This window comes from Rhinolophus sinicus, linkage group LG02 (genome assembly GCF_036562045.2).
Source record: "Rhinolophus sinicus isolate RSC01 linkage group LG02, ASM3656204v1, whole genome shotgun sequence".
In the NCBI taxonomy this organism is placed as follows: domain Eukaryota; kingdom Metazoa; phylum Chordata; class Mammalia; order Chiroptera; family Rhinolophidae; genus Rhinolophus; species Rhinolophus sinicus.
Genome location: NC_133752.1, coordinates 43,136,429 through 43,163,526, shown reverse-complemented (window position 1 = coordinate 43,163,526; position 27,098 = coordinate 43,136,429). Strand labels below are relative to the sequence as shown.

Sequence of the window (27,098 nt, the reverse complement as noted above, 5' to 3'; positions counted from 1 at the left end):
TTCTAGTAACACTGAATGATTTCAAATGACTTTGATTCAAATACCTGTCTTTTCATAAACACAGCTATGAAATTTTTGTTTTGCCTAAGTTCATGACTTTAAACTTCCTTTTGATGAAAAAATAGAGGAATCATCATCTTTATTTTATATGTAACATTTGTGGGGACTCTAGCTTCTATTTAAACACATTTATTTACATAATTTTTAGCACTTTATTGACAAGTATAAATAGATGTAATTTAAATTGTTTGATGAAGGTGTGTAATGATAAAATGTATGTTTATTTGCATATTATCATTTTAAATAATATAAATATAGATGTTACTTTTGTATTGCCTTGCAAAATATATTAATATATTTATATAAAGCTACTTGTCTCTATTAGGAAATAAATCATTGTTTCTTGGCATTTTGGTGAAAAAAATGTATAGGAAATAAATCAAAGTTTTGAATTGCAGCGTAAATTGTTTTCAGATATTTATAGACAGCATTTTTCAATTTAGATTATTTTTCAACAATCTTTGTGGAAGTCTAATCTTTTATTAAAAGTAATGTATTCTTAAAAAAAAAAAAAAGAAAACACTTAATGAATTTGGACTCAAATACTCAATTTTACCCAATATAAGGAAATGACATTTGGTACACTGAATTCTAAATATCTAAGTGTCTGGATATAAACATAGAATATAAGAGATCTGTTAATACTTTCAGGACTGCTTGTGAGAAATACTTGCTAAGAGATGAATGGTAGCTGTGGGGGATAACTGCGCTGTAGCTACTAGCAGCCTTTTATGTGTTTGTCTATCTATGCCTCGTAATTTTCTTGTTTCTACAAAAGTGTCTTATATCAGTGCTATTTAGTTTTCTAAACATGTAAATAAAAATTAAAAATTAAGCCATGAACATAGCTAATCCTTGTTATTAAATCCCCATTATTCCAGCTTATTTTTATATTTGACATTGAGAGTTTAGTGTATTTTCCTGGATTTAATTAAGGTTAAAGAGTAATAATTTCTTGGTAGTAAATCCTTAAAGGATCCCTTTCTACAAGTGTCTGTTATGATTTTAGTAATTTTAACTAGAATAATAATGCTTTCTAAAGATTTTGTATTTCACCTTTCTTGGTGAGATATATTCTAGGACATAACCATCCAAATCAGCAAATTAATTACCATAGGTAGGCCTTCAGAACCTTATACCAGTAATTAGATGTAATTGTAGTATAAAGGTTAAAGAATTGTGTATGGAAAAACACGAGGCAAGAAATACTTTCTATAAGCAAATTAGAAATAAATAAAGCATTTTAAATGTGATGAATTATGTGACTATTTGGAATATACGATTCATCAATAGTATAATTTTTCCATAACTGGCGTATCTTTTCTATACTTATCAATATCTACTTATAAATTAGTTTTCAGATTTTCATATGCAATAAGAATCATTTATCTTTTAATTGTCAATATTTTGCTCACATTTTTCTCAGGCAATATAGTTTGACAGTATTTTAATTTTTTACGAATATGATACATATACGTATATGTGTAATATACATATATATACCCACATCGACTACTATATTTATAATTTGCAATGTTTGTCAGAAAAAAATAATGAAAAATCTTGTAGAAATCTTGCATAGTATCGATCATTCTTATACTCTCTTGCTTGCTTTCTAAAGCTGCCAAATATTAGCCACAAATTGTTCTTTATGGATCATTACGAATTGTGTTTGAGTGATATGAATGTGAGAATATAAGAGACAGCAAGTATCTATTACTATAATTTACTTGGGAAGTTAGCTGTTGCTATACATTTTGCTTAAGATAGGAAATAAAATCCCCATAAGACAATTACAATAAAAACTATTAAAATAATTTCCAAAAATCCACTACAGTGAATCAGTTCAAAGGTTTGCACAATAAACTACTCTATCCTGCAACAGATTTACCAGGAGACTTGAAACGAATGTTAATGTACAATGCGCTCTGATTTGTAATGAACATGGCAAAAATAATTTCAGAGTGTCTTAGCAAAAGCCTATAAACACAATAGTTCTAGTGATGAAGGAGATTGTTAAATAAATGATGGATGTGTCTTAAATAATCAATGGCAATTTAACCTCTTTCACCTTCTGTCTGCACAGGTTTAGTTTATTGAAAGATCAAAGAATAATTTCTAAGGTGTCACTTGTGTTATTAAAACAGGGTAGGAGATGAATAGTTGCAGTCAAGTAGCAATGTTGCCTATTCTAAGATTACTATAAAGGTAGAGAAGATTCTTCTGATTACATCAACTATATAAATAGAAGCATCAACATAGCACACATGCTGTCTTTAAATATTTTATAGTTTGAACAACTGCAAATAACCTTTTGGTCAGAATGATAGAGAATGAATAGCCAAAATGCTGCAGTGAAGATATTATATCCTAACACTGAGAAAATCCAGGTACTTTCATTAATTTGACATCTACATGGATAGCTTTTTTTTTTTTTAACTTCCTTTTGAAGTTCTACAAAAGATTGTCCTTTTAAATGTGGCTGATTGACTTTAAGTAAATTTTCTTTTCGATTGTTGCCTGAACTTGACTCAGAGCAGTCTCTAAGTTGCTCTTTTAGTCAAACGTACTAAAGATTTAAAAGGGTTCTTCTTTTCATTAGAGTATGTTTTACACTTATAGTTAATGAGAAGTATTTATTTGTCTTGAACTTGCAATGTTTTGTTCGTATTTTCTTTGAGTTTTGGAGTTGTTGAGTATTTCATCAAATATTAAATTATTAATTACTGTTAGTGATTAATGAAAACCATTGCTGGTTTTCATTTGCCTATTTAAAATTGACTTCTCTGTAGCATCACACACCTTTGTCTCAGTCACGTATGAGTGAAGCATAAATCAATTTGGAAATGCATGCTCATACCACTGTGTATTTTTCAGATATTTTAGCACATTTTCCAACTGGTGGGATTTACTTTATAAGTGCAGTTTAATACTCACATGCTAAGAAAATAATAATACTAGTTGTGTTATGAATACACATTTTGCAGAACTTCTCAACGCAGTGATCTGTATAATCTCAATCTATGCTGCTTTTCTTAGATTTAATTTTGGAGCGCCTCTTGGCACAATTAGTAATGTGCAGGGAGTTCTAGCAAATATGAAAATAGTTCATCATGTAAATAATAAGAATGATTAATTTTTACTATAATCATTTTATTAGCTATTAGACAAAGAAAGAGAGTATTTCCTCTTATGCTAATATATTATGTCAGTCTATGGATTAAGCTCAATTCTAAGAATTGAATAACTATCAAGTAGTCTCTCTCATCCACCTGTAGTTTGTTAAAGCTTTCTATTTTGGATCCATTCATTGCCAATCATCTTTCTAAAATTCAGTTTCTCTCTTCATCATGCACCAACATGCTCAGAATTTAGTAAATGAGTGTGTCCCCACACATGCTTTATTTGTTTTACTTATCTCAGGTATTTCTATTTATTTTTGCAAATTAAAAAATCAAGATTGCAAAGTGAATGATATATGGCAGGTTTTCTTTTGACTATAATTTTTCATATTACCTTACGGACAAGTTTCAAACAAGAACATCAATTAAAAACAATTACAGGAAACATGACAATTTGCCACCAGTGCATATTAACATTTAATAGAGGAATCACAGCTTACCCAGTGGTGAAGTTCTAAAAATATCACTTTTGAAAATCCCTACATGCATTCATTTAACAAATATTACTAAGTGCCTCTGAAAACCAGACTTTGTTCCAGCTATTTGGGATACATCTTTTAATTAAACAACAAATCTTCCTTCATGGAACTTGCATTTTGTGAAGGGAAACTTACAATAAATATAATAAGTAAATTATATAGTACATTAGAAGGTGCTAAGTACAATGTGAAACAGAAAAAAAAAAAAAAAGCACAGGGGAAGGATAATTAGGAATGTAGGGGTCGGCTATGATCAGAACTTTTAAATCAGGTGATCTGGGCTGGTCTGAGGGTCAGATGTGAGACTTGAGGAGGTGAGGTGAAAATCACTTTTAGTCAGAAATCCTTTTGTGATATGTGCTTCATAACCCCTTGAATACCTTCAGTCAGTAAGAATAGATTGTTTTAGCTTGCTGCAGCCCTAAGTAAGAATAGTTGACTTCATTTTGAGGTTATGCAGTATGGAAAAAATGCATTCTGTACCATTAAACCTTAGAATCAGACCCAAGCCATCAAGAGACTTCACATCAGGGAAATACAGACCACCTGAGGACACAGCCAACTCTGGCCTCTTAGAGCATATTCACTTAGCATAAGCATATGGAAGAGAGTTGGGTAGAATTGCCCATGCTATGTAAATTACATTTGTTTTTTTCTCTTTTACATGCACTCTCTCTACCCCCTTCTCTCTCCACGTACCACCCTTCTTACAGAGTTGGCAGAGTTGAATGTATGCACTCTAAACGTATAATTAGATTTCATTGTATATCAGCACATCCCATTTATCAGAGGTGTGCCAGTAACAGAAACAAATGTAGAAAGCACTCAATAATTACTTGGTGAAAAAATAAATGAATAGTTTAACTAAAAGACTGTAATGTTATTTTTGTAATATTAAAAATCTATAGCAAATCAGTATGTATTATTTTACTTTAGTCACAAAAAAAGTTACAGAGGGGCATATTATTTTATATTATTTTATATTTTGCATTATTATTTTATATTACTTTGCTATATCTAACAAATATTTTGAAATGACTATTTGGTGTCTTTTAGAACAAAGCATTAAGTGCGAATCAGCATAGATAATCAGTGATTTTAAAACAGAAGTGCCAACGTGCAGTAGCCTTTACAATATTGCATTGAATGCTTGTTTCTAAAATCCTGAATCTTTATCTAGGAGCCAAGTCATTCCTGGAATGCCTCCAGGTCTTTAATTCAGCTCTGACTACAAAGGATTAGGTAACTGATAATTATTTTATCAAGAGAATTTGTGATTGAAATCCTTATTGGGGTGGGGAGGTAGGGGGGAAACAAGGTTAGGTGTTAACTATAAAAGCTCTTGTAATTATAAAAATATTCATTAAAATAAAGCAATAAAAATATTTTAGATAGCTTAAATTATGTAGGGCAGGAAAGATAACTTTCCCTCTACTCTACTAGGTTCTTGGCTGAGAAGCCCCTATAATAAGAGACAGATTAACAAAGGAAAACAGTTTAGCAACAGTTTAGGTATACACCTCACTTATTTAAGGGAGATACATGGGAAAACTGAGCAACTCCCCAAAATGGCCCAAGCCACTACCTTAAATACCATCTTCAACTAAGACAAAAGAAAGATGTTGAGAGGAGGGGAAGATGGGAGTGATGTAAATGATGTTGGATCTGCCTGGCAGTTTCTGGGTGTGGGCCAGAATTGTGTCTCATGAGACCAAAGAATGGAAACATAGACCCAGGAAAGGCAAAGAATTTAAAAAGAGGAGAGTTTATTGAAAACAAAGGGTCAGAGCTCCTGAGCAGGAGGAAATCCCAAATGGGGGTGCCCAATGACTGAGGCAAAAGTTCTTACTTTTACACCTTCCCTTTCCTGTTTGGGGAAGGGGGCTGGAGCCTTCTAATGGAATTCGTCTATCAGATTTGTCCTGTTTGCCCATCCTGAATGTATTAATGAACCAACCCATTCCTATCTATCAGATCTGCTCCTTTGTCACGCCAAAAGGGATTTGAGATAATTTATTAACCTCAAGGTGTGTTCTCATATTTTTGTCCTGGAGTGAAGGAGACATTCCAGAACCTGGAGTTTTAGTATATGGTTGCCTTTTGTTTATTTCACCAGGGACCCTCCTTCCCTCCCCCACCTACCAACATACTAACTGGTCTCAGGAAGCCTGTATGGGAGGTGAGCATGAAAAGCACAGAAAACAAGGTTATGGTTGTTATGCAGATTTAAGTTGGTACCTTCTCCAGTTATAAGAGTTTCTAGAGATTAGCTCATCTTCCTCTTTCTGGTTCTGAGAGGGTGACACTCTTAAAAATGGAGATTTCCCTTATAAATGTAAATGTCTCTTACAAATAGTCACTTTTACTCAACTATCAGAGCTTATCCTATGTCTGCAGTTTTTTGTTTGTTTTGTTTTCTTTTTTATGTCTGCAGTTTCTTAAAAGTAACCTACTCAAGGTAATCTTTATGCTATGTAGGCATATTTTAGGGTAGTAAATTCTTCTCCCCTTCACTAGCTTCTATCTTCGGCCTGTAAAATAACTGTTTATAACTGTAGAGGGGAAAGAGATGTATTACATTATTAATATGTTAAAAAACAAAATTCGACCCAGTAAATTTGAAGATCTAAATGATTCATAAACCCTGCAGCCTCATCCAATGTAGTAACTGAAAGGGTGCTCCAAGGAGTTGTATAAATGGAAAGTTTGTCTTCTGTTTTTTGTGTGTTTTTTTGTTTGTTTTTTGTAGGAGGAAGGATGGGGCAAAGGAGCTTGTTTTAACAAAAGAAAAGAAAGGATTATTTTTAGACGAAGGAATCATCTTTTGGGAGGAAGAGAACAGCAAATATTTTTATCAGCAGATTACCCTTTATTTCTATGAGAGATGTAGAGAACCCACATGACATATTCAGTGCTGACCAGACAATTCCAGATTAGTTGATTAAGATTACAGTTCTGGGAGGTTAAAACAGTGATTAGCGGAGATGTTCGATCTACATTTGGTATCATGGGCTTTAGCACAAGTGGCGCCATTTTGGGCCTGCGGTGTTTCTTCAACAAATATTTCAAAATAGGGGAAATGTTTTCATAATAACTGTAGAAAGCTGAAGGGAAAATAAAAAGTTTCATAAATGTTTGGCTTCATACCAAACAGGCAAAGAAATGAAAATTTTCAAAACATCGCATTGCAGAAACTTCGGAGAGAGCCACATGTAACATTAACCCTGTGCTCTATAAAGTGAAAATAATAGGAAATGATAACTTTTTGTGATACCACATGATTAAGATGCTAATTAGTATTTTAAATATATAAAGCTGAATTACTTAATAAAGAAAATTTATACCAAAATAACATAATTTTAATTCAGAGTGTTACACAGGGGTTCTTGCCCCTCTCAGGATAGAAATCAAGAGTGGTTGAAACAGTTTTGCAGAAAGGTGTGTTAAAGCAAAGCTTTGATGCACAAAGGAAGCATACTCCAGAGAGAATGAATGTGGCTCCCCGAGGTTTACAGGTACAGCAGTTTTGTGTGCTTTTGAGGTTAAAGGTCACTTCTTCCTCTTTCGTTTTTCTCTCCCTAAAGTATGTTGAGGTGAGCAAGTCCTTCCCTCTGCAGTGTACCTACATGCTATTTCATGCATCACATGTCTCATTAGCATCTTAAATCTCTACCGAGGGTTGTGATTTTTACTATGATAATGAAGAAAAGTTAACTGTAGGACAGCTCTTTTAACTAATGTGCATGCTCAACGTTAGGAACTTTCCTCCTGCAATTATGGTTCTATTCCCTCATTGTTTCTTATTGGCCCAGAGGTGTGACTCAAGGTCGATTTTTCCCAGCTGCAGGCTTAGGCTATGTGAATACCAACAACAAGAGTACTTAAAGAGTCAAAGTTCTTTACATATCAAAATTACTTTAGCTTTATCATTATTTTTTGAGTTTTGTGTTTATAGATTTATAGGTTTGGATAAAATCCATCAAATTAGAGAAAAATTTGTTTAAGGAATAGTCTAATATAGAGTAATTGTGGAAAAAAATAGGAAACCGTTTTCTCATTTTCTCATATTGCATTAAGTATAACCTAAAAAATTGGTAAATTGTTCAACTTTTTTAAGCCTAAGGAAAGACTAATGTAGACTAGGAAATAAACACTGAATCATTTTCCATAAATATATTACATGTATATACACGTATGAGGTCTGACAATTAAGTTTGCGAACTGGTTGCAACGATGTTGCTAACCTTTTCTGATATCAGAGGGATTATTTGGTATGAATTTGTACCAACTGGATAAACAGTTAACCAGGTTTACTATTTGGTAGTCCTGAAAAGGCTGCGTGAAAAAAGACAACCTGAACTTTTCGCCAACAATTCATTCATGGCTCTTGCATCACGACAATGAACCAGCTCACAGGGCACTGTCTGTGAGGGAGTTTTTAGCCAGTAAACAAATAACTGTACTGGAACACCCTCCCTACTCACCTGATCTGGCCCCCAATGACTTCTTTCTTTACCCGAAGAGAAAGGAAATATTGAAAGGAAGACATTTTGATGACATTCAAGACACCAAAGAGTTCCAAAATTGCCTTGAAGGGTGGACTAGGCACTAGAGTCGGTTCATAGCTCCCCAAGGGGAGTACTTCGAAGGTGACCAAAGGTGATCGTAGTGATATTCAGCAATGACGTATGGTAGCACTTGATCTAGGATGAGTTCGTGAACTTAATTGTCAGAGCTAATATATGTATTTACATATATTTTTGGCATTTCAAATATAATGAAGAGTATTTTTCCATAATGTTAATACATGTGTTTTTACTTCATAATGTCAGTGACTGGAAATCATTCAATCATGTGAACATTTAAACATTTTTTTACTGTTGTTTTTTTTTTTTTTCCTTTTCAAGAACAACATCATTATATGGCATAATCCCCTGTAGAGGGAATTTTGAAAATTGAAACAATATGTATAATTTTTGTTGTTTTACCATACAGCAATGCCATCTCTAGAAATCTGCCCAGAACATGCAGTCATATATACAAAATAGTACCTCCACAAAGTTTCCATGATGGACATTATTTGTATTAGCTAACAATGAAAAACAACACATAGATCCATCGATAGAGGGCTGTTTGATAAAGACTCCTATTCACAAAATGGGGGATGTAAAGCCAAACAAAAAGTGGGGACAGGGAACATCCATGTTCTAATATAGCATAATCTCAAGATTATATTAATAAGTGAAGCAATCAAGGTGTGAAGCAGTTGTGTAGTATTTCGTTTTTGTAATACTTTGTGTATGTACAAATAACAGAAAGCAGAAAAATAAAAATCTTTATCCATAATGGGAAGAGAGAAGTATAGAACAGTGTGGAAGAGGTACCAATAAAGTGAAAAATTCTGAGTATTTTTATTTAATATAGTTTTAATGGAAAAAGAAAACGAAGAGATTAAAATCCACTTGAAATAGATAAACTTAATTATACATCAAATTTGTATCATCACAGGGGGGCAGAAATTAAATTAATTTGGAACCCTTTCTCTGGTCCTACATCCTTAGTTGTCCACAGTCTAATGACAAAAGAGAACTGCAAAAATTCTAAAGCTTGACTTAGTAGTAAAATTATGTTACTACTGTTATAATTATTTCGAAGCTATTTATGTAGATTGTAAGATTCAGCTAATAATTCAATCACATTTTACTAACACCCAAATTATTACAGGGTGAGCGAAAAGAAACATAACTATGAAAATTTTTTAAAAAGGAAAAACAAAAATCCTGTAATATAATCTTCAAATAGAAACTATCAACATGAACTCATAATTTACTAAAGAATATTTTTCAGCCCTGGCCACTGAAAGAGTATAAAGCAATAGTCAGAAACACCTAACCTGAAATGATTCAAGTTTACAGGCCTAATTTTCGGTATACAGTAAACACAGAAGGTAGATGCATGTGTAAAGCAATACCACAAGTCAACAATCAGACAAATTCCCAATGTGCAGTATTCTGAGACAACTGATATGTACCCCTAAAAAAGAAAGTGACACTAAAAATTAGGGGATTTTCTTAAAGAAACTAAAGAGACATAATAATAAATGTAATGCGTGTGTGCGTATATATATACATATATATGTGTGTGTGTGTGTGTATATATATATATATATATATATATATATATATATATATATATATATATATATATGAGAGAGAGAGAGAGAGAGAGAAGGGACACACAGAAAAGCAAAAACAACTATGACAACTCCTAATTACTGAGTCTAGATGATAGCTATGCAGGTGTTCATGGTGCCAGTTTTTCTATTTTTATGGATACTTATGTTTAGAACTTTTCCCAGTAAAGGGAATGGTTATTACTTAAAGAAAGACAGAAGAAAAGAAAAAGAAAACAAAGGAAAGGGAAGGGAGGGAGGGGAGGGGAGGGAAAGGAAAGGGAAGGGAGGAGAGAGGGGAAAAGAGGGGATGGGGGAGGGGAGGGGAGGGGAGGGGAGGGAAAAGAAAAGAGAAAAGAAAAGAAAAGAAAAGAAAAGAAAAGAAAAAATTAGGCGTGAGATTCAAATGGGATTTAAATACATGCATGGTTTAGGACTAAAGCTTGGGTCCAGCAGTTCAACAGTAACAGTATTTGAAGGATACTTCAGAAAATTTGAATAAACATAGCTGTTAGATAAGATGAAAATATATTGACATGGAAAGATAGAAGTCATTAAGTGGGGGGAGAAATAGCAAGTGTAGTAACTTACAAAAACAATGTACTCTATGTTTTGGGCAAAAAAACAAAGGAAAATGAATATACAAATGGTGGTGTGATCACCTCTGGTTGTGTGTGTGGAATATGGCATTTTATATCTTTATTTCTGCTTATGTCTTTTTCACACATTTTGCGATAAACCTGTGCCTTTATAGTAGTAAATTTGTAATTTCAGTGTAGAAGTGTTATTTAAAAAAGAAAACTCCCCAACAATGACATAATGATATGAAATTTTGTTTGTAAATTGTATTTAATTATATGTACTTCTTTCATGAAAAATAAAATGACTTGAAAATTTTGTAGTAAACAAAATTAAAACACTTTTCTTCTAAAATATAACTATTGAAAGCACATATTCAATATTGGGAGTTTATTTTATTTATTTATTTTTCTAATTTGACACTATATTGAATGCATTATATTTTAAAGCCCAAGATTATCTATTCTGTAACTGATTTTTTTTTTAATTGACCATATCCCCAGAGTGGTTAATCATAAAGAAAATTGTATATTTCAAATTATTGTTGTCTCTACAAGTACTCACAGGGAACAATTTATTCTCATTAGCTAAGCTTTACTATTTCTTTGCAGTCCTCTTTGTGTTCTACTAGCTAAAAATGGCAGAGAACTATTGGGAATTTTTGTCCTCACTGCGTGACAAGTACTAGAATATTATAAACTTTGGTGGTAAGAGAAATGTTAGTGTCCTATAATTTAGCGACATTTGTGTCTCTCAACATATTCAACCTATGATATTTTTCCTGTTTATTTTCCTAACATTTTTTTAGAATATTAAAAGGTGGACCTGGATTAGAGTTTTATTAAAAATATGGCTGTCAGGAGTCTTAAATATAGTTGTCAACTGACGGAAAAAAAAGAATACAATTTAGTAACAGGTTTGCTATTCTTTTTTTTCAAGGGAAAACAGTCCATGGATTGTGGAGTGCAGTGCCTCACACTCCACAACCTGAGGGATTTGTGAGTTTTATAGAGCATTAATAGCAGCAATGCAAAATGGTGCATGATGGGCTAGGAGGTTCGGGATTTCCTGCTAAGGCTAGCAGGTCCTGTTTTCTAAGGTAAGGTGAGACAGATAAAGCTGAGTTATAGGACTGTGATTGGTGTTTGTTAGGTTTCCTAAATAGTGAGGTTTTCTCCCTAAGGGTGTGCTGACCTAGGTTTAGATTTGTGAGGTGAGTTGGGCCACCTTCATTTTGTGGGTCCCAATGCACATGTTTCCTTTCTCCATTGCCCCTTTCTGATCAATACTTTCAATTTTACTCAGAGTTGTACTTAGAGTTGATCAGAATTTAAAGCCCTCGTGCCATTCTGAGCTACCACTCTTTTTTGATGTTGGAGTCAGGTTGTATCTCGGACTGCACATCATAGCTTAAGATATTGAGGTATCTGTCTCTGAGTTGACCATTTTCTTCATCTCATGATTGGCATTCTAGGGGAAGGGAGATTATTTGTCTAGTTGCCAGCAGCTGCATGCATTCATTTAAAGCGTTTGAGAGAACACAATGCACCAGGAAGACTGTTAGAATGACTATAAGGAGGATAATGCACTCTGAAGCTATGCTCCCCATGATCCAAATCAACTAAGATTTCAAAAAAAAAAAAAGAAAAAATCAGAGACTTCATTTAAGGAGTCACTTTGTTAAGCCAAATGCTTTGTTCCATGATCTTATGTAACTGAATCCCAACTCTCCCAGAAGTGTTAATCCAAGTGTTGCAAGTGGTATTGGCCACAGCACAGACACGTCCTTGCTCAGCTAAATGATAATCACGTCCTTGCTCAGCTAAACAATAATCAAGGGCTGTCCTATTAACAAGAACAACTTTGGTCAGAGAGTCTAGGGACTTTTGTTGGGCAGCTATTGCTTTGACATCAGATTCAGCGATATCTTCAAGTTAAGGGGAGGTTCCTCATCAGAGCCTCATTTGCTCAGACTCCCAGCCAGAGGAACAGGGATCTGCTAGAGGAAGTGAATCTTGAATCATGACTGCCTCTTGGTAATTCCTGTTTGGTTCAATAATGCAAATTGAGGGGAGTTAACCACTGAGAAGTCTCAGTTTGATTATGAAAAGTTAGGGGTACAGTTAGATAATGCAAATGGTGTTCTCTGGTTAAGTGCCGCTCATTTGGTCATTCATAGGCCCAAGAACATCTTTCCTTAAATTTGCCACAAAAAAGGAAAAAGAAAAAGAAAACCTGTTGGGGCACACACTGCTCCTATTAAAATAGTGTTATTAATGGATTCATTCACTGGGAATTTTCCATTTGCCCAATGAAGCATGGATCAGTTAGGTTTTCATCGAGTTTTGGAAGATAATCTATTCTAAAATAAAATTTCTAAATTCTTTGCAGAGACGGCTGCCTATAGAAAAATTTGCAGTTTTATGGCAGGGGAAATTTGTATTTAGATAATTATAAGAACAGGGTGGTGAGCACGTACTGATGTTTTTAAAGGTATTCCTTTCTGTCTGAGGTCATACAGTTTATGACAGGAAAGAGGTTAAAGCAAGACACAAAACATTCTGACTGTAAAAGTTGGGCTCTGTAAGTAACTTCTAAGGGAAGTTGATTGAGTTTATGGTGACATTGGGGATGGAAGAAAAATTGGTCACAGGGAGAACATGGGTATATTTAGCGTCATGGAAAAATCAGTTTTCGATGACAAGTCCTGCAGTCTGAAAGTTTACCCCCTTAGCAATGTCTTGAGTGATATGGATGACAGCATTACCTTTGCAGGCCAATGCCAAAGTAAAGGAACAAAGGAGAAAAGGGAAGGGTTTTATGTTTGAGGTTAAAGTAAGGAGTTATGATCTGGCACCTTGGGTGGAAGTAGTCTACTTCATGTAGCCTTGAGAGGACGTCCAGTGGTGGGAGCGCTAGACTTGGAATCGGGTAGTGCCTTCTTCAATTGAGAGATGCAGATCAAAGGCCTGATGCCCTGAAGCTTAGCTGCTGCATTGGTGGTGAGGAACACAGGATCCCTTCCACTGAAACTCAAAGGCAGATTTTTTTTATTTTTTTTTCCGTCTCTTCCAGGCGACCCAAGTTCCAGTTTGTGAGGAGGAAAAGATTTGGGAATCCGGATTAGGAAAGACTTCTTTAACCTGTTGGAAATATGCTTTAGATAATATATAAGATATTTACTATATTGTACCATTTCTAGATATATGAGAGAAGTGTCAATATGAGGTTTGACCATAGGGACTTGGATCTTCCTGTGATCATTTCATAAGGAGTTAATTTGTGAATTCTATATGGTGTTCTTTGTATAATTAATAAGGCTAAAGGTAAATCTTTAGGCCATGGGAGTTCTGTGGATTTTGAAAATTTTGATAGTTCAAGTTTAAGGATGCCATTTTTTTTCCAACTTTTCCTGATGATTAAGGTTGTTTGGGACAATAGTAATGTTACATGGTATAGGGCATCTTTTTGAGGGCCTGTGCAATTTGTCCAGTGAAATAGTTCACTCAGTCACTGAAAATTCTCTAGGTATATCCCAAGATGAGATAACATTTTCTAAAAGTTTATTTTTTTTGTTTTAATTTTAATTTTTTTTGTTTTGTTTTGCGACAATAGGCACATTGGCCTTTCTACAAGAAAAGGTCTCAACCCATCCAGAAAAGAAGCAAACAATGACTAGTACATATTGATAACCTTGTGCTACAGCAATTGAATAAAATCCAGTTGCAAATGTTCAAGTGGTCCCATGTGGGGTAGAGTTATTCTACCTGAAACTTGTATTACCATGATTATGAGTTGCACAGATCTTGCACCAATTAAAGTGTAGTTGTAGCCTTACAGAAAATTCCCCATGCATACTGTCCCTTAATTTGGATCATGTTTTTCTGTTCCTTGGTGTGTCATGAAATATAAGGTATGGCTTAAGGACAGCTTGAGGAAATCTCAGAAAACCAGGTGGCCTTTCTGACTCTCCAGAGACTGGAGATCTCATTGAATATACAAACCTTTGATTTCCACTATTGCTGTTCCCCTGGAGGGAAAATAATTTGTTGTGATGTGTGAGGTTAAGTTAGAAAATTAATGGGCCTTTGAACTATGCACTGGATTTTATCAATCTCTGGATGCACTGTCTTTGGCACGAAAACCTGCCAATGCATTTCCCTAGTACTTGGATTCGATTCTTTTAGTGTGAGACTTTATCTTAATTATAGTGAGTTTAGAAGGGAGTAGAATGACAGGGAGAAGTTCTTCTACTTGTACCCCGTTTTTAATAGGAATACCGCTTAAACTTAGAAAGTCTCTTTGTTTTTATAACATTCAAAAATTATGTGCCATACCAGAGTGGCTATCAGTGTAAATGTTGACTGATTTTTTTGAATGATTATGCATGCTCTAGTCAAGGCAAATAATTCTTCCTGTTGTGCTGAATTACATTGTAGGAGAAGTCTGTTTAATTAACTCATATTCAGTAGTGACTGCATAATCAATTTAGTATTTTCACTGCTTATTTTTGGTATAGGACCCATCCACACATAGAATTAAATCTGGATTATGTGGGAGTATATGCTTTAAATCTAGACATGGAGCAACTAATTGGAAAATAAATATCTCACAGTTATACTATTCTCCTTTACCTGATAAGGAAAGTGGAGTAGTAGGATTAACTTAAGGTTGCATTTAATATGTATGTTAGACGGAGATAAAAGTAGGAGCTCATAAGTAATGAGTCTACTTGGAAAGATGTTGAGTTAGACCTGAGTTTAGATGATTCTTAACAGCATGAGGTATTTGGAGATATACATCATTTCCTAAGGTCAGCTCTGCTGAGACTTCTAATTTAGCTGCAGCTGCAATCCCCTTAAGACTAGGTGAGCTCTAGTTAGTGAGTCAAACTGCATGCTATAATATGCATTAGGTCTCATTCTTCCACCTTGGTCTTGAGTTCAAACTTCTAAAGCCTGATTATTCCATTCATGGGCAGATAAGGTAAACGCCTTGTCATAGTTGGGTAGGCCCAATGCAGGAGTTCCTGGAGGGCTCTCTTAAGGTCAGTAAATTCTTGTTCATGCTTGTCTTTCCATGGTAGTAGATCTGGTGTGGAGGTTTTGGTGAGTCCATTAAAAGGGGAACTGCCAAGGAAAAATTAAGAATTTGAAGCTGGCAATATCTTGCCAGCCCTAAAAGCCCTCTAAGTTGTTTGTTTACTGTGTGTGTGTGTGTGGGGGGGGGTTGTGTGTATATTAGGTTTTAGAAAGTTTTGTATTAATTGTATGCTTTGGAGAAAGTAAAATCCCCTGAACTCTCAAGTCATGTCCTAAGTAGTGAACAGCCTGTTTTCAAAACTGAAGGTTTTCCTTTGAGGTCTTGTGACCATTGTTTGCCTACTATTGGAGTAAATATATAGAGTGTAATTTAAAGGCTTCCTGAATGGGAGAACAGAGCAAAAGATCATTCACATACTGTAAAAATTAGGACCCCTGTGGGAATTATAAGGTGCTTAGAATTTGATAGAACGCTTGGGAAAATGGGTGGGAACTTAAGTAAATCCATGAGGTATCCAGTGCAAGTATATTGCCAATTGTTCCTTATGAAAGCAAATAAACATTGGCTGTTTAGGACCTCAGGAATGCTAAAGAAAGCAGAACATAAGTTTGCCATTGTAAATCACTTAGGATATGGTGGGACCTGTAATAATAAGGTTTTTGGATTGGGTAGCCTCAGAAAATGAGGAATCACAATTTTATTCATCGCCTTTAGATCTTGGACAAGTTATTATCCTTGTCCATTTGACTATATAATTGGGAGAATGGGAGTGTTAACAAAGGCTGGTGCACAGGACAAATAACCCCTGAAAAATTAAAAGTTTGATAGTGGGGGTGAGTCCTTGCATAGCTTCTAGTTTTAATGAATATTGAGGCAATTTTGGCAAGGGTTTGGTACAGTCTGTTTGGATTTTTATGGGTTCAGCACTCTTGGTTTTTCCAATGTCTGTTGATAAAGTTGCCAAGAGAGTCTGGGGAACTTCAGATAACTCTAGAGTATCATTGGGTCACTCATTTTCAGTATTATATATAGCAAATTGTAGAGCACATAATGATTCTGATTCAGGATGGTCAGGGAATTCAAGGATTATTTCTCTATTGGGAATAAAACGTGTGCTCTTGCACTTTAGATAAGAGATCTCAGCTGATTAAATTCAAAGTGGTTGAATCACAAAGTAGAAAAGCATGATTGTAGGAGATGGGTCCTAAAGCCCTGTGGACCTATTTTGATGGGTAGTCTGTTTGTGTCTTATTAAAAAAAACCAAAAACATATATATTATATACCACACACACACACACACACACACACATATATATGTGCATATATATGTATATAATATATATATATATATATATATATATATATATATATATATATATATTCCCCCCCCACTCAGAGGCGATAGTTTGCTTTAAAAAGGTGGGCCTTAACATAGGTGTCTACTCAACCTGTACATCTTTCTCCACTTATTTTGATTTGAATTTCACCATGTTCACTTAGAGTGACTACAAGAAGCAACATTTGTATATTTCCTTAGGAGCCCCATCATTGAGATGGTTTTGGAAGTCTGAAAGATAGGCTTAGCACTTGTTTTCTTTGGGAACAGTTTTCTTTTTCAATATCCTGTCTGTTCAGAGATGTGACATGGGCCTGGGGGCCAGGATTGTTTAGGTGGGGCCCCTTGAAGTTTAAAATGATAAGATGGCTTGTTTGATGGCTGAGTCCCTTGGAACTGGAGAGCCGTGTTTGGTAGCCTCGTTTTTGTTTTTTTGTTTTTTTCCATTTTTTCCTAATTCTGAAGTACTTTCAGAATATTCAGACAGAATACAAACTTGATCAACAGTCACAACTTCCCGTTCTGGTCTATTATATTGGATCATACTGGAAAGATCTGAGAAGAGGCTGCTCATAAAGAGGGACAATGAGGGCAGGTTGATTTGAGCAAGTTATTTTAGTAAAACATGAGTGTCTTAGAAATAAAGATTCAAATATATTTCTAAAATTTGTTGCTGATTTACCTTTTTTTTTTGTTTTGTTTAAAAGGTTGAACAAGAGTCCAATTTGGTCTTGATGGAAATATTCTGGGAATGACCCTTAAGAAATCCTGGGCCATTTTACAAGCTCATCTAGTGTCTCTGGCTTCCTCTTTAGGTTTCATCCACTCTGCCTCTCTAAACCATTTTCAGATTTTTTTTCTGGACCCACCAGAATGTATATTAATTGTGATAGGTCGGGGATTCCTGGGTCGTATGCATTAATCAAGATTCTAAATTCCTCAGTAAATTTTTGAGGATCCTCCTTTTGTTCAGGGAAGTCTTTTACTATTGCTCATATTTCACCCTTGGGCTGTGGTGTAAAAGTTGTTTGGGGAATAAATTTAAGGGCATCCTTGTTTTCCTTAGCATTTTCTATTGGCTGAATTTTAAAGGGAATTGAACAGTAAGATCTTCGGAATGGAAAGGGAGATCCAACAATGAGTTGAGAGCCTCAGGGTTGTTACAAAAGGGGAAGTAAGAGGAGGATGTACATTCAGGGTTAGAGTCAAAGTATGGAGTGTCAGTCAGATTTTTTAGATTTCTGTTGTTTTAACTATGTAGTGGCTTTTGGCAATGAATCGTTAAGAGGCACGATTGTTGATTCAGAAGCCTTTTGTTACACATCAGCATACCAATCAAAGAAAGTTTCCCATTCTTCTTCTTCTTTTTTTTTCCCCCCACAATCAAGGGCTCTTCATTAGTGTATGTCTTGTCTAGGTTATAAAAGCTCCCAAATGGCCACTGTAATTCTAAATTATCTTTGGTTATTTCTTGCCAATGTTTTCAGAATGAACGGTTGTTTACGCTTACTTTTTTTTATCACAAAAAAGGCAAGAGCCCCAGGAGGTGTGTCCCTACTTTCTTTAGATTGTTGGGTATACATTATTTTCCCTTGTTGAGATAATGCTTCCTAGTTCAGGCTGACTTATTGGCTGCTTGTGCATAGCTCCTGAGACCTGTAAGTCCCACTGTGAAAATCTGGAGTCTTTCATACCCCAATTTTCCAACTCAGAGAATTAGAACAAAAAACCTCAAAGAGCTCAGTAAGGCAAAATAAGTGGAGCTCAATCCAAGAGACGGTTGTTGGTGATCCCAAGAGGTAGGGGCCCAAAAAGGCTCCGTGGGGACCTTCACTTGCATCTAGGAGCCATCCCATAATCTTCAGCCAGTATCTTCAGACTCCATCCTTGTCATCAATCTGTAAAATGACAAAAATATACAATTTAGTAATGAGTTTGATATCTTTTATTCAAGCAAAAACAACCCATGTGTTGTTGAGTGCAGTGCTGCACAAGCATTGGAGTACTTGTCCCGAGGGATTTGGGGGCAAGAGCAAGTTTTATCCATCATTAGAAGAAGCAGCACAAGATAGACCATGATGGACTAGGAGGTTCTGGATTTCCTGGTGAGGCTTTCAAGTCATGTTTTCTAGTGTAAGGTGAATGAGCTTAAAGCTGAGCTGGAGGATTGTGGTTGGTGTATGTTAGATTTTCTAAATAGCGAGGTGTTTCCCATAAGTGTGGGCTGACATAGGTTTAGATTTGTGATGTGGGCTAGGCTACTGTGGCAACCTCCATTTTGTTGAAAGCAGAATTCCGCATTTCTAAAATAGGTAAAATATAAAAGTATGTTCCCACAGTTTTTTCATATTGGTTTAACTAGCATTTGGGGAGAGGTACTGAACACTGGGTGTCTGTGAAATGTTTATTTGTTAGTCTTAATGATTCTGCAGATTTTTTTTGTCTTTTTAAGAACATGTTTGTTCGCTAATACATATTGCCTACCTCTATGTATAACATACAGTTAGAGACCTGTGGTTCCTTTTGTCACATGATATTTCACCCTTTTCATTTATAGTCATTTAAAAAATAAAAATAAAAAAAGAGGGTATTCCAGGCATTGAAATTGTTGCAGTGGATGAGAAATGATCAAGTTTCCTTTCTTCATAAACCTCGTATTGTAGTGGATGAAGACAGACAATAAATGATAAAACTAAGCAAGAAAATTTCACCGTTATAAGGGACATGATGGAAATAAGGAAAAAGATGAAACTAAGAGATGAATCAGGTGAACAGGATATCTTGTGCCTAGAAAATACTCCTTAGGAAAGACCTTTCTCAGGAAGTTGCAACGTGAGTTAGAACCTGAGCAAAGGGTCAACTGTTAACAAACGTGAAACAATCATCTTGACAGAGGAAATCATATTATAAAGAACAGTCATCTTACAAGACTGCTTGATACTTTAGGAGTTCCTGTTGGTGTTGGTTTTATCTTCCTGTTTGCAGGCTTTACACATTCTAATCTCTATAACACCACAAATAAATATGCAAAAACAAAAAAAGCCAAAACAAACAAACAAATAAAATACCCACATAGATTACATTGTGTTGTATTTCTACTTTAAAACTCTCTCAATGTCTTCACTGGGCTTAAAACATAAATTTTACATTCCTCAAACCAGCATCTATAGCTGCTAAAATTATTCCCTTCCCTACTTACGCAATTTTAGCTCCTACTATTCCTACACATACACCTTTTATTTTACTTAAAATATTCCAACATACATTACTATATCTTGTCTCTGTTTAGTGTTTTGATATGTTTAATTTGTTTTTAACAATTTTGTTTGGATTACCCCTCCCCTTTAATATATCTCTCTCTTTGGGCCAAGTTCTAATTTCATATTCTTGATTTGACCACCCAAAGTAGGGATGATCTTTCATATCGTAGAACTACTTCAGCAGTTATCAGTCCTATATATAACGTACTATCTTATATTTGTCAGTACTATATATGATCAGTTCTTGATACATACTGATGTGTGTGTGTGTGTGTGTGTGTGTGTATTTGTTGTTTTGTTTACGTATCCACATATATAACCTATCATCTGGTAGTATGGCTCACCTTTTTTTATATTCATTTATATCTCTGAAGTTAAATTCTACATTCCTTGGGGGTAGATACTGTATTTTGTACTTCTTGGATCCTATATTTCTTTTTATCTGTATTATCTGAACAAAGGAGATTTTTTATTTTTGTTTCCTTGTTTTAGATGAAAGATTTTTAAATGTGTTAGTTTCCTATCACTTAAAACTGCAATAAACTATAGAGATTTAAAAATAATAGTAATAATTGCTGCAGATTGACAAGATTCTGTTGGAGCTTTGTGGTAACTAAATATTGTTTACAAACATATTAGGAGAATCATGTGAGACATACCTATTTCTCGATTATTTAATTTTCTTGAAGTACTTTACTGTTACTTTTAAGTCTATTTACAAAACCACGGAAATAATAAAATTTAGTCCATGGATCTTCCCTCTTTTACCTTGTGTTTCATAGTAAAGTGTTTCTAATTGGCAGTTTGAGGCATGTAAGCATCACTAATATAAATATTTTTAAATAAAATTTAATAACAATTTTGACTTCTAAAATCATAAGTACAACAGTTTTATGTTGGTTTGTGTGTTTTTTATTTAAGTGTTTAAACATTTTATGTCTTCATATTAAATTTCATTTCATTTTGTTTTATTAATTTGATGTCATTCATTTATTTATTTTTGTTTTCTTCTTTTCAAGGCCCTGTGGAATCCTACATGCACTGAAGGTTTATTTAAACCAGTACATATTTCAACCTAGGTTAAATCATTATTTGACCAAAAGGAATGTATCATGAATTGGTGACATATTAAATATTGAATATAATCAATTTTCCATTATTACATGTTAACTATTCCTTAGAGTATTTAATACAGAAATGTTTCCATTACGGATATTTAACACTTTTTTTCATTTGTACCAAATTGCATAAAATATTGATGGATGAAGTTACAACTGACATATCCCTACCTTATTCTCAATGTATTTTTAAAACAGAAGTAGACTTTTATCTAAAAATTATCTCTGTGTGGCTTTCTAGAATGTAATATTCCACTTGGCAGCACGCATTTTTTGTTCAACTTTGTCATCCATGTCATTTGTCACTTTGGTTACAGTCTTAATTTAATTTCACCACATATTCTATGTGTATTGGGTAAGTTTGAAAACAATGTTTCTAGTTTCTTCCATATTAGTGGGGCAGTGTCTATGGAAGAACTAAATTATCTCTATTTATTTCCTTGCACTGAGATCAAAGATGGAATAAATAATGATGTCTTATTCTAAGTACAGACACCCAAAAAACTGTATGTCTAAACCAGTGAAGAAAGTTTATTGGATATGGACTTTTTATTGAGGGAAGTTTCTTCAGTGTGTCATAAATGAAAGCCTGACTTCTGGACTTGGCATCACCACCTGATTTTGGTGTGTCCCTGTTTAATTTTCAGTAATAGTTCACTTTAATTATCAAATGGCCAGGTGGCAGCAAGGCACTCTTAAATGTTGGTTTATTGCAAGGATAAGTGATGGAACCAGAGAGTGGCTCCATGTTGTGTGTAGGTGCAGGCTAATGGAAGAACCCGAGAACTTGTTAGTTCTCTTAGAAGAAAGCAGGTTTTACTGAATTCTCTCTTTTTCAGAGAGGTGATGAATTAATCATGGTTAGTGGTGGTATCATTCAGAAATATGGTATCAATATTTTAAAATTATTTGAATCATTATGTAACATATAGTATATATGATCAAATGTTGGGTTTAAACTATGGTATTAAAATAAAACTATAAATGTATTTATTTACATGCAAACATTGTATGTGTTCTTGTTGACTTTGCTCCTTGAATTACCCTTTTATGATCAAAGATACCAAAACCTCTTTGTTTCTCTAACAGTTTTCTAGAGTTTATTCTTCTATCCTCTTCTTGTCTCTTTCGTGCTACTGTGTTATTTTATATTTGAAATCTTCAAATGTGGATAATTTAAGAAATTTAGTCACCTACAGTAAAGCACTTTGGTAAAGATATTTGTCAACTTGAATGGTCAATATCATTTTGAAGAAGAAATAATTCAATGAAAGATGTTTTGACTAAGATGCAGAAGAAAAATAACCGAAAACTTGTATTAGCAACTCGGTTAAGTCAATAATGTTATTTTTTGCCTCAAAAGCTATGTAGCAGAAACTGTCAATATAGACCAATAAAAGACACCTACCTCAAAAGGTACAATTTTACGATTTCTCAACACCAGTAAGACATTTCAGTGCGGCTTGCTTGGAAACTTTCTTTTTATTTTCATTTTATTTATTTTAATGGAACTTGGGCTGAATATACACAAGTGAACATGTTTACAGGTTAATACTTTTATTTTCATGGAGAAAAATATTCAGACATTCTCACAATGTTATATAATCTGTCAATTTAACTATAAAATGTTTTGTATTTGATTACATTAAAAGTGAATTAAAAACAGGAATTAACATGGGAGCATTGTCATTGTTTTTAGAAAAATGTGTAAGAACCATTGTAATTACTGTACTATATTCCAGCATGTAACAAAACTAAAGTTGATCCATTCCCCAAGAAGAAGCAAGAGACATCAGAGTATATATGACTGTTGCAAGTAGTGCCACATCAGTATGTATTGATGAAAGGAAACATTATGCTTTACGATTATGCCTACATGTTTGTCTGAAATACTCTGATGGTGACTAACTAAAACTAAGAGATGGACAAGCTTAATTATGTTTGTTTTCCAAATAAGAAAAGTGAAATTTGAAGAGGTTGAGTGACTTTCTCAAGTTCATGTAACTTCTAACATGTCAAAGCTAAAGAGTGTGCTCAGATATTCCAAATCAAAAGGAAGGATTTTGTTTTGTTTTTCTGTTTTCAGAGTGCTGGTGGACTGCATGACTGCAAAATTGCATATTATATATATGTAATATATCTCTATATGCAAATATACAGATAATTGCATTAAGTATATGTGTTATACATTATTAAAGATTGAATTTTCCTAAAATCTGCATTATGGACTAGAGATTATTGTGATGATGAGCATTTACTAGGTTAATGCCTAACTGTCTAAGATGTGTAATATAGGAGCTAAGGATATAATTTCATAATAGTAAGAATTATTTATTCAAATATAGAGAAGTGCTTAGATGGAAAACCATGCATACTTTTGCTAGATATTTTAATAATTATTAGCACATATTTTATCTGTATTTTAAATCATTCTGAAAATTTAATTTTTAGTGCCCTGAAATATATGCATGTTAATTGTTCTTAGTTATCATATTTTTAAATATAGGCAACTTATCATTCTTGGTTAGATTTATGACATAGTTGTGTTTTAAATGATTTTTAATGACTCTAAAATAAATATACATTCTTTTACACATATGATTTTTATTATGACACACATAAAAATTCCCTTGCTAAAGTGGTCAAAATTCTATCATTTTTCATAATTACTAAAATTTGATATTATTTTAAATATTTATTTAGAAAACAAAATATACTTCCTTTTCCACATTTAACTTGCTGCTAGAGGCAGTAATGACAAAATTTAACAAAGGGATGCTTTTTATATTGTTGTGTTTTGTGCCTATTTGTCTTTACAGGACTCTCTAAATATAATTCTATCTTATTTTCTTATGTATAATCACTCTTTCTAAAAAATCTGTCTTGCTGCTGGGTTTTGGTATCAGCAATCACCATTGCAATTTTCAAAAACTACTTCAACAGTAACTCATATATTTTCAAACTCAATTTCATTTGATATGTATAGTTGAAAGAAGTCCATATGTTAAGCATACATTGACATATATATCCTCAATTGAAAAGAACTCTTATTCTTGATATTAATACAACTTAAGAGCTAATAGAATATCCTATGCCTTCCAAGTGTCTGTTGAATATCTGAACTTGCATAATAAGTTTATACCATTAATTGTACTGAAGAAGAGTAGAATAGGCTGTAAAATGGGGGGGTAGGTGTAAGCATTTTTCTTATTTTTCACCCCAAATCAAACATTGAATATATCTGCTGACTTTTTTCTTTCTATTTTGAGAAAGTTTTTTTCCACTTTTTTTGTCTTTGAATGCCATATATTGATACACGTACAGGAGGTTTATGAACAGGAGTCTCAGATGACAATAAAATAGTTTCTAGTGACTGTTCCTAATATCTGAAAACCACTGATTGCATATTTAATTTATAAGCATTATGGTCAAATTATATACGCATGCACACACACATGAAATGAGAAAACCCTCATTTTAAAATTATATTTTTTAAAAAGGAACTTGATACGGAGGAGTAAGTAAGTAGGTAACGAGCGTTTCTAATGAAGAAAAGGGAAGAACATTGACAAATGAATGCTAAGTGGATTCTGATGGAGAAAAACAAGTATTGCAGCAAGGGTAAAATTGTTTCCATAATTCCCTTGAAGATTTAGTTTTTCGTTTGTTTTTTAATTTCCAACTTTTTTTAAAATTTAAGACTCAAGAGCACAACGAGGTGTTCTCTCACCTCTCTAAGGGTGAAGAGCCAGCAGCTTAAACATTGATGAACAATCTGGAAGGCTTATGTACTAATATATTTTTGAATATAATGACCAGGAGAGTGAATAAATGTCATGCCACCCTACTTAGTCTCTCCATAGAAGTTTCTTTTTCATACAGAAGGCAGGATTTCTGACCTGGAAAGAGATTTGTGTGTACTGTTTTAACTAAGAACATCAGAGTGAACTTGAAAGAACAAGTAACTTCATTTAGCAATAAATAATGCTACACAGATTTTAATTTTCTTTACATCATGGTGTGTATATATCTTAAGAAGTTACTGTGTTAATGTAGATCTAGAGTTCATTTATGTTATTAGTACAGTTTTTATACAACTTTATTTTATGAAATGTTTTTGTAGATTTCTATTATTTAGCTGTCATTTGGGTGTAGCCACAAGAATTTTAAAAATAAGATCCTGAAAGGTAATGCCTACTCTTTTGAAAACTGTCTTACCCATTTCAGTAATGCAAATACAATATGAGTAAAATTTTATATGCATAAACCCATATTATATGTTATTGTTTTTCTAACGTTTTATCAGAATTCAAGCTTTACAAAGCAAAAAAAAAAACAAAAAAAAAGAACAAACAAATAAAAAAGACACTTTTTTATTAATTTGATTTAGAAAGTAAAAAACATCTAGTAGTAGAATGCTGTATGTATATACATTGGAAATTTATCGTTGGTTTTTAATGAAAAAAGAATATTCAATATGTTGTGAGATAACACAGTGAATCAGATTGTCAAATCAGACTAACACAAATCATAGATCTTACTCCAATACCAATCTTTACTAATATTTCTAAGTGCGGGCAATTAAGCTCAGATGAAAGATGACTGGTCTGGGATGTTGACGGCAGCTCTGCAAGCTCTTATACCCTCAGTGAATGTCTGTTCTTTGATCCATAGTAGTAAGTCAGATCTCCAAGTGAGGTTTTATGGTGTTACCTCACACAGCAGGAGGAATGTTTCATCCATGAAACACTTTCATTTTATATACCAACAGTGTGACAATTTTAAGGGAGACATGCTTATAAATCCACAGATTTTGAGTTTATTTACTCAAATCAGCCCTTAACCAGAGACATGCTGTTAAAATTCCATAAATGAGGAAACTTCTTCAAGCAAATATTATTAGTTTATTTTCTGGATATCCAGTTTTCATATTGACAAGGTTACCTTCCTTCTTTTCTTTCCCCTGGGGAAGTCAGTTGCTTTAACTCCACCTTCCCACGTGCTCCATTTCCACCACTCATTCTGAGATGATAGTCTATTGGAATTGAATGGCAAATCCAATGTCTAGATTTTTCATTTCAAAAAAGAAAATGATGCTGTTTAAGAAAACGTGTATCTGACTGAGATTGCAGTTATTTTTTATTTGTCTTCTGTCTTCGGTGTTTCGAATGTTTCAAAACATAATTTGAGGCCAGAGAAAGGATATAGCTTTTCTTAGAGATTCTTTTTGTTTTCTTTTTTTGCTTAAGGCAAGCTTTTAGGAATTGCCATTTTTGAATGTCAGCAATTTTGTGATTCAATTGGGGGGGGGAAAGTAATTTTTTTTAAATAATGTTTTTCTGATTGTATGCTATATATATAATAAGAGAAAATCCAGTTATTTAAACGTTATCTTTTAAAAAGAACTTTATAATACTTAATATATTTAAATTTATAAATATTTGTTTTGTTTTTCTTTGCTATTTATATAAAATTATTCCTACTGGAGCAATAATTCATTCAGCTAATTGGACTATGGCATGTGTTTTCTTTATTTTTCTTTTTTCAGTTATACTATACACCTCATATATTTTATTGAAATAAAATGCCTGATCTTAAGATATTTTGGATGTAGGTTTAGTTATGTAGAATCTCTATTCTTTTATATTTCATTTTCTTCTACTTGGTATATATCAAAAGTACAGTGGAAAAATTCCCATAAGAAAAAATACAGAAAAAGAAAACCAAATCCAATGTTAGTGCATTTACCCACTTCAGTCCCATAATTTGTAGACCTATTTCTTTTCTCTTAGCTTGTTCAAATGAGGAAGAATCTATGTTTCATATCCCCTACCTCATCCCTAACATGTTCCTTACATAATGCTACTC

At 33.6% G+C, this 27,098-nt stretch overlaps 1 protein-coding gene across 4 annotated transcripts in view; it reads left to right on the top strand.

Moving 5' to 3' along the window:
- Nucleotides 1-27,098, top strand: part of CCSER1 (coiled-coil serine rich protein 1) — a 1,114,085-nt gene that overhangs the window by 617,344 nt on the left and 469,643 nt on the right. The window contains exon 10 of one of the 4 annotated variants that reach the window (XM_074323504.1): nucleotides 21,132-23,312. The exons of the other annotated variants lie outside the window; for them this stretch is intronic. Within the exon in view, the coding sequence (XP_074179605.1) occupies nucleotides 21,132-21,191 (60 nt within the window). The 3' untranslated portion in view covers nucleotides 21,192-23,312. Of the gene's footprint in view, nucleotides 1-21,131; nucleotides 23,313-27,098 lie in introns of those variants that run through there. 4 annotated transcript variants of the gene reach the window in all.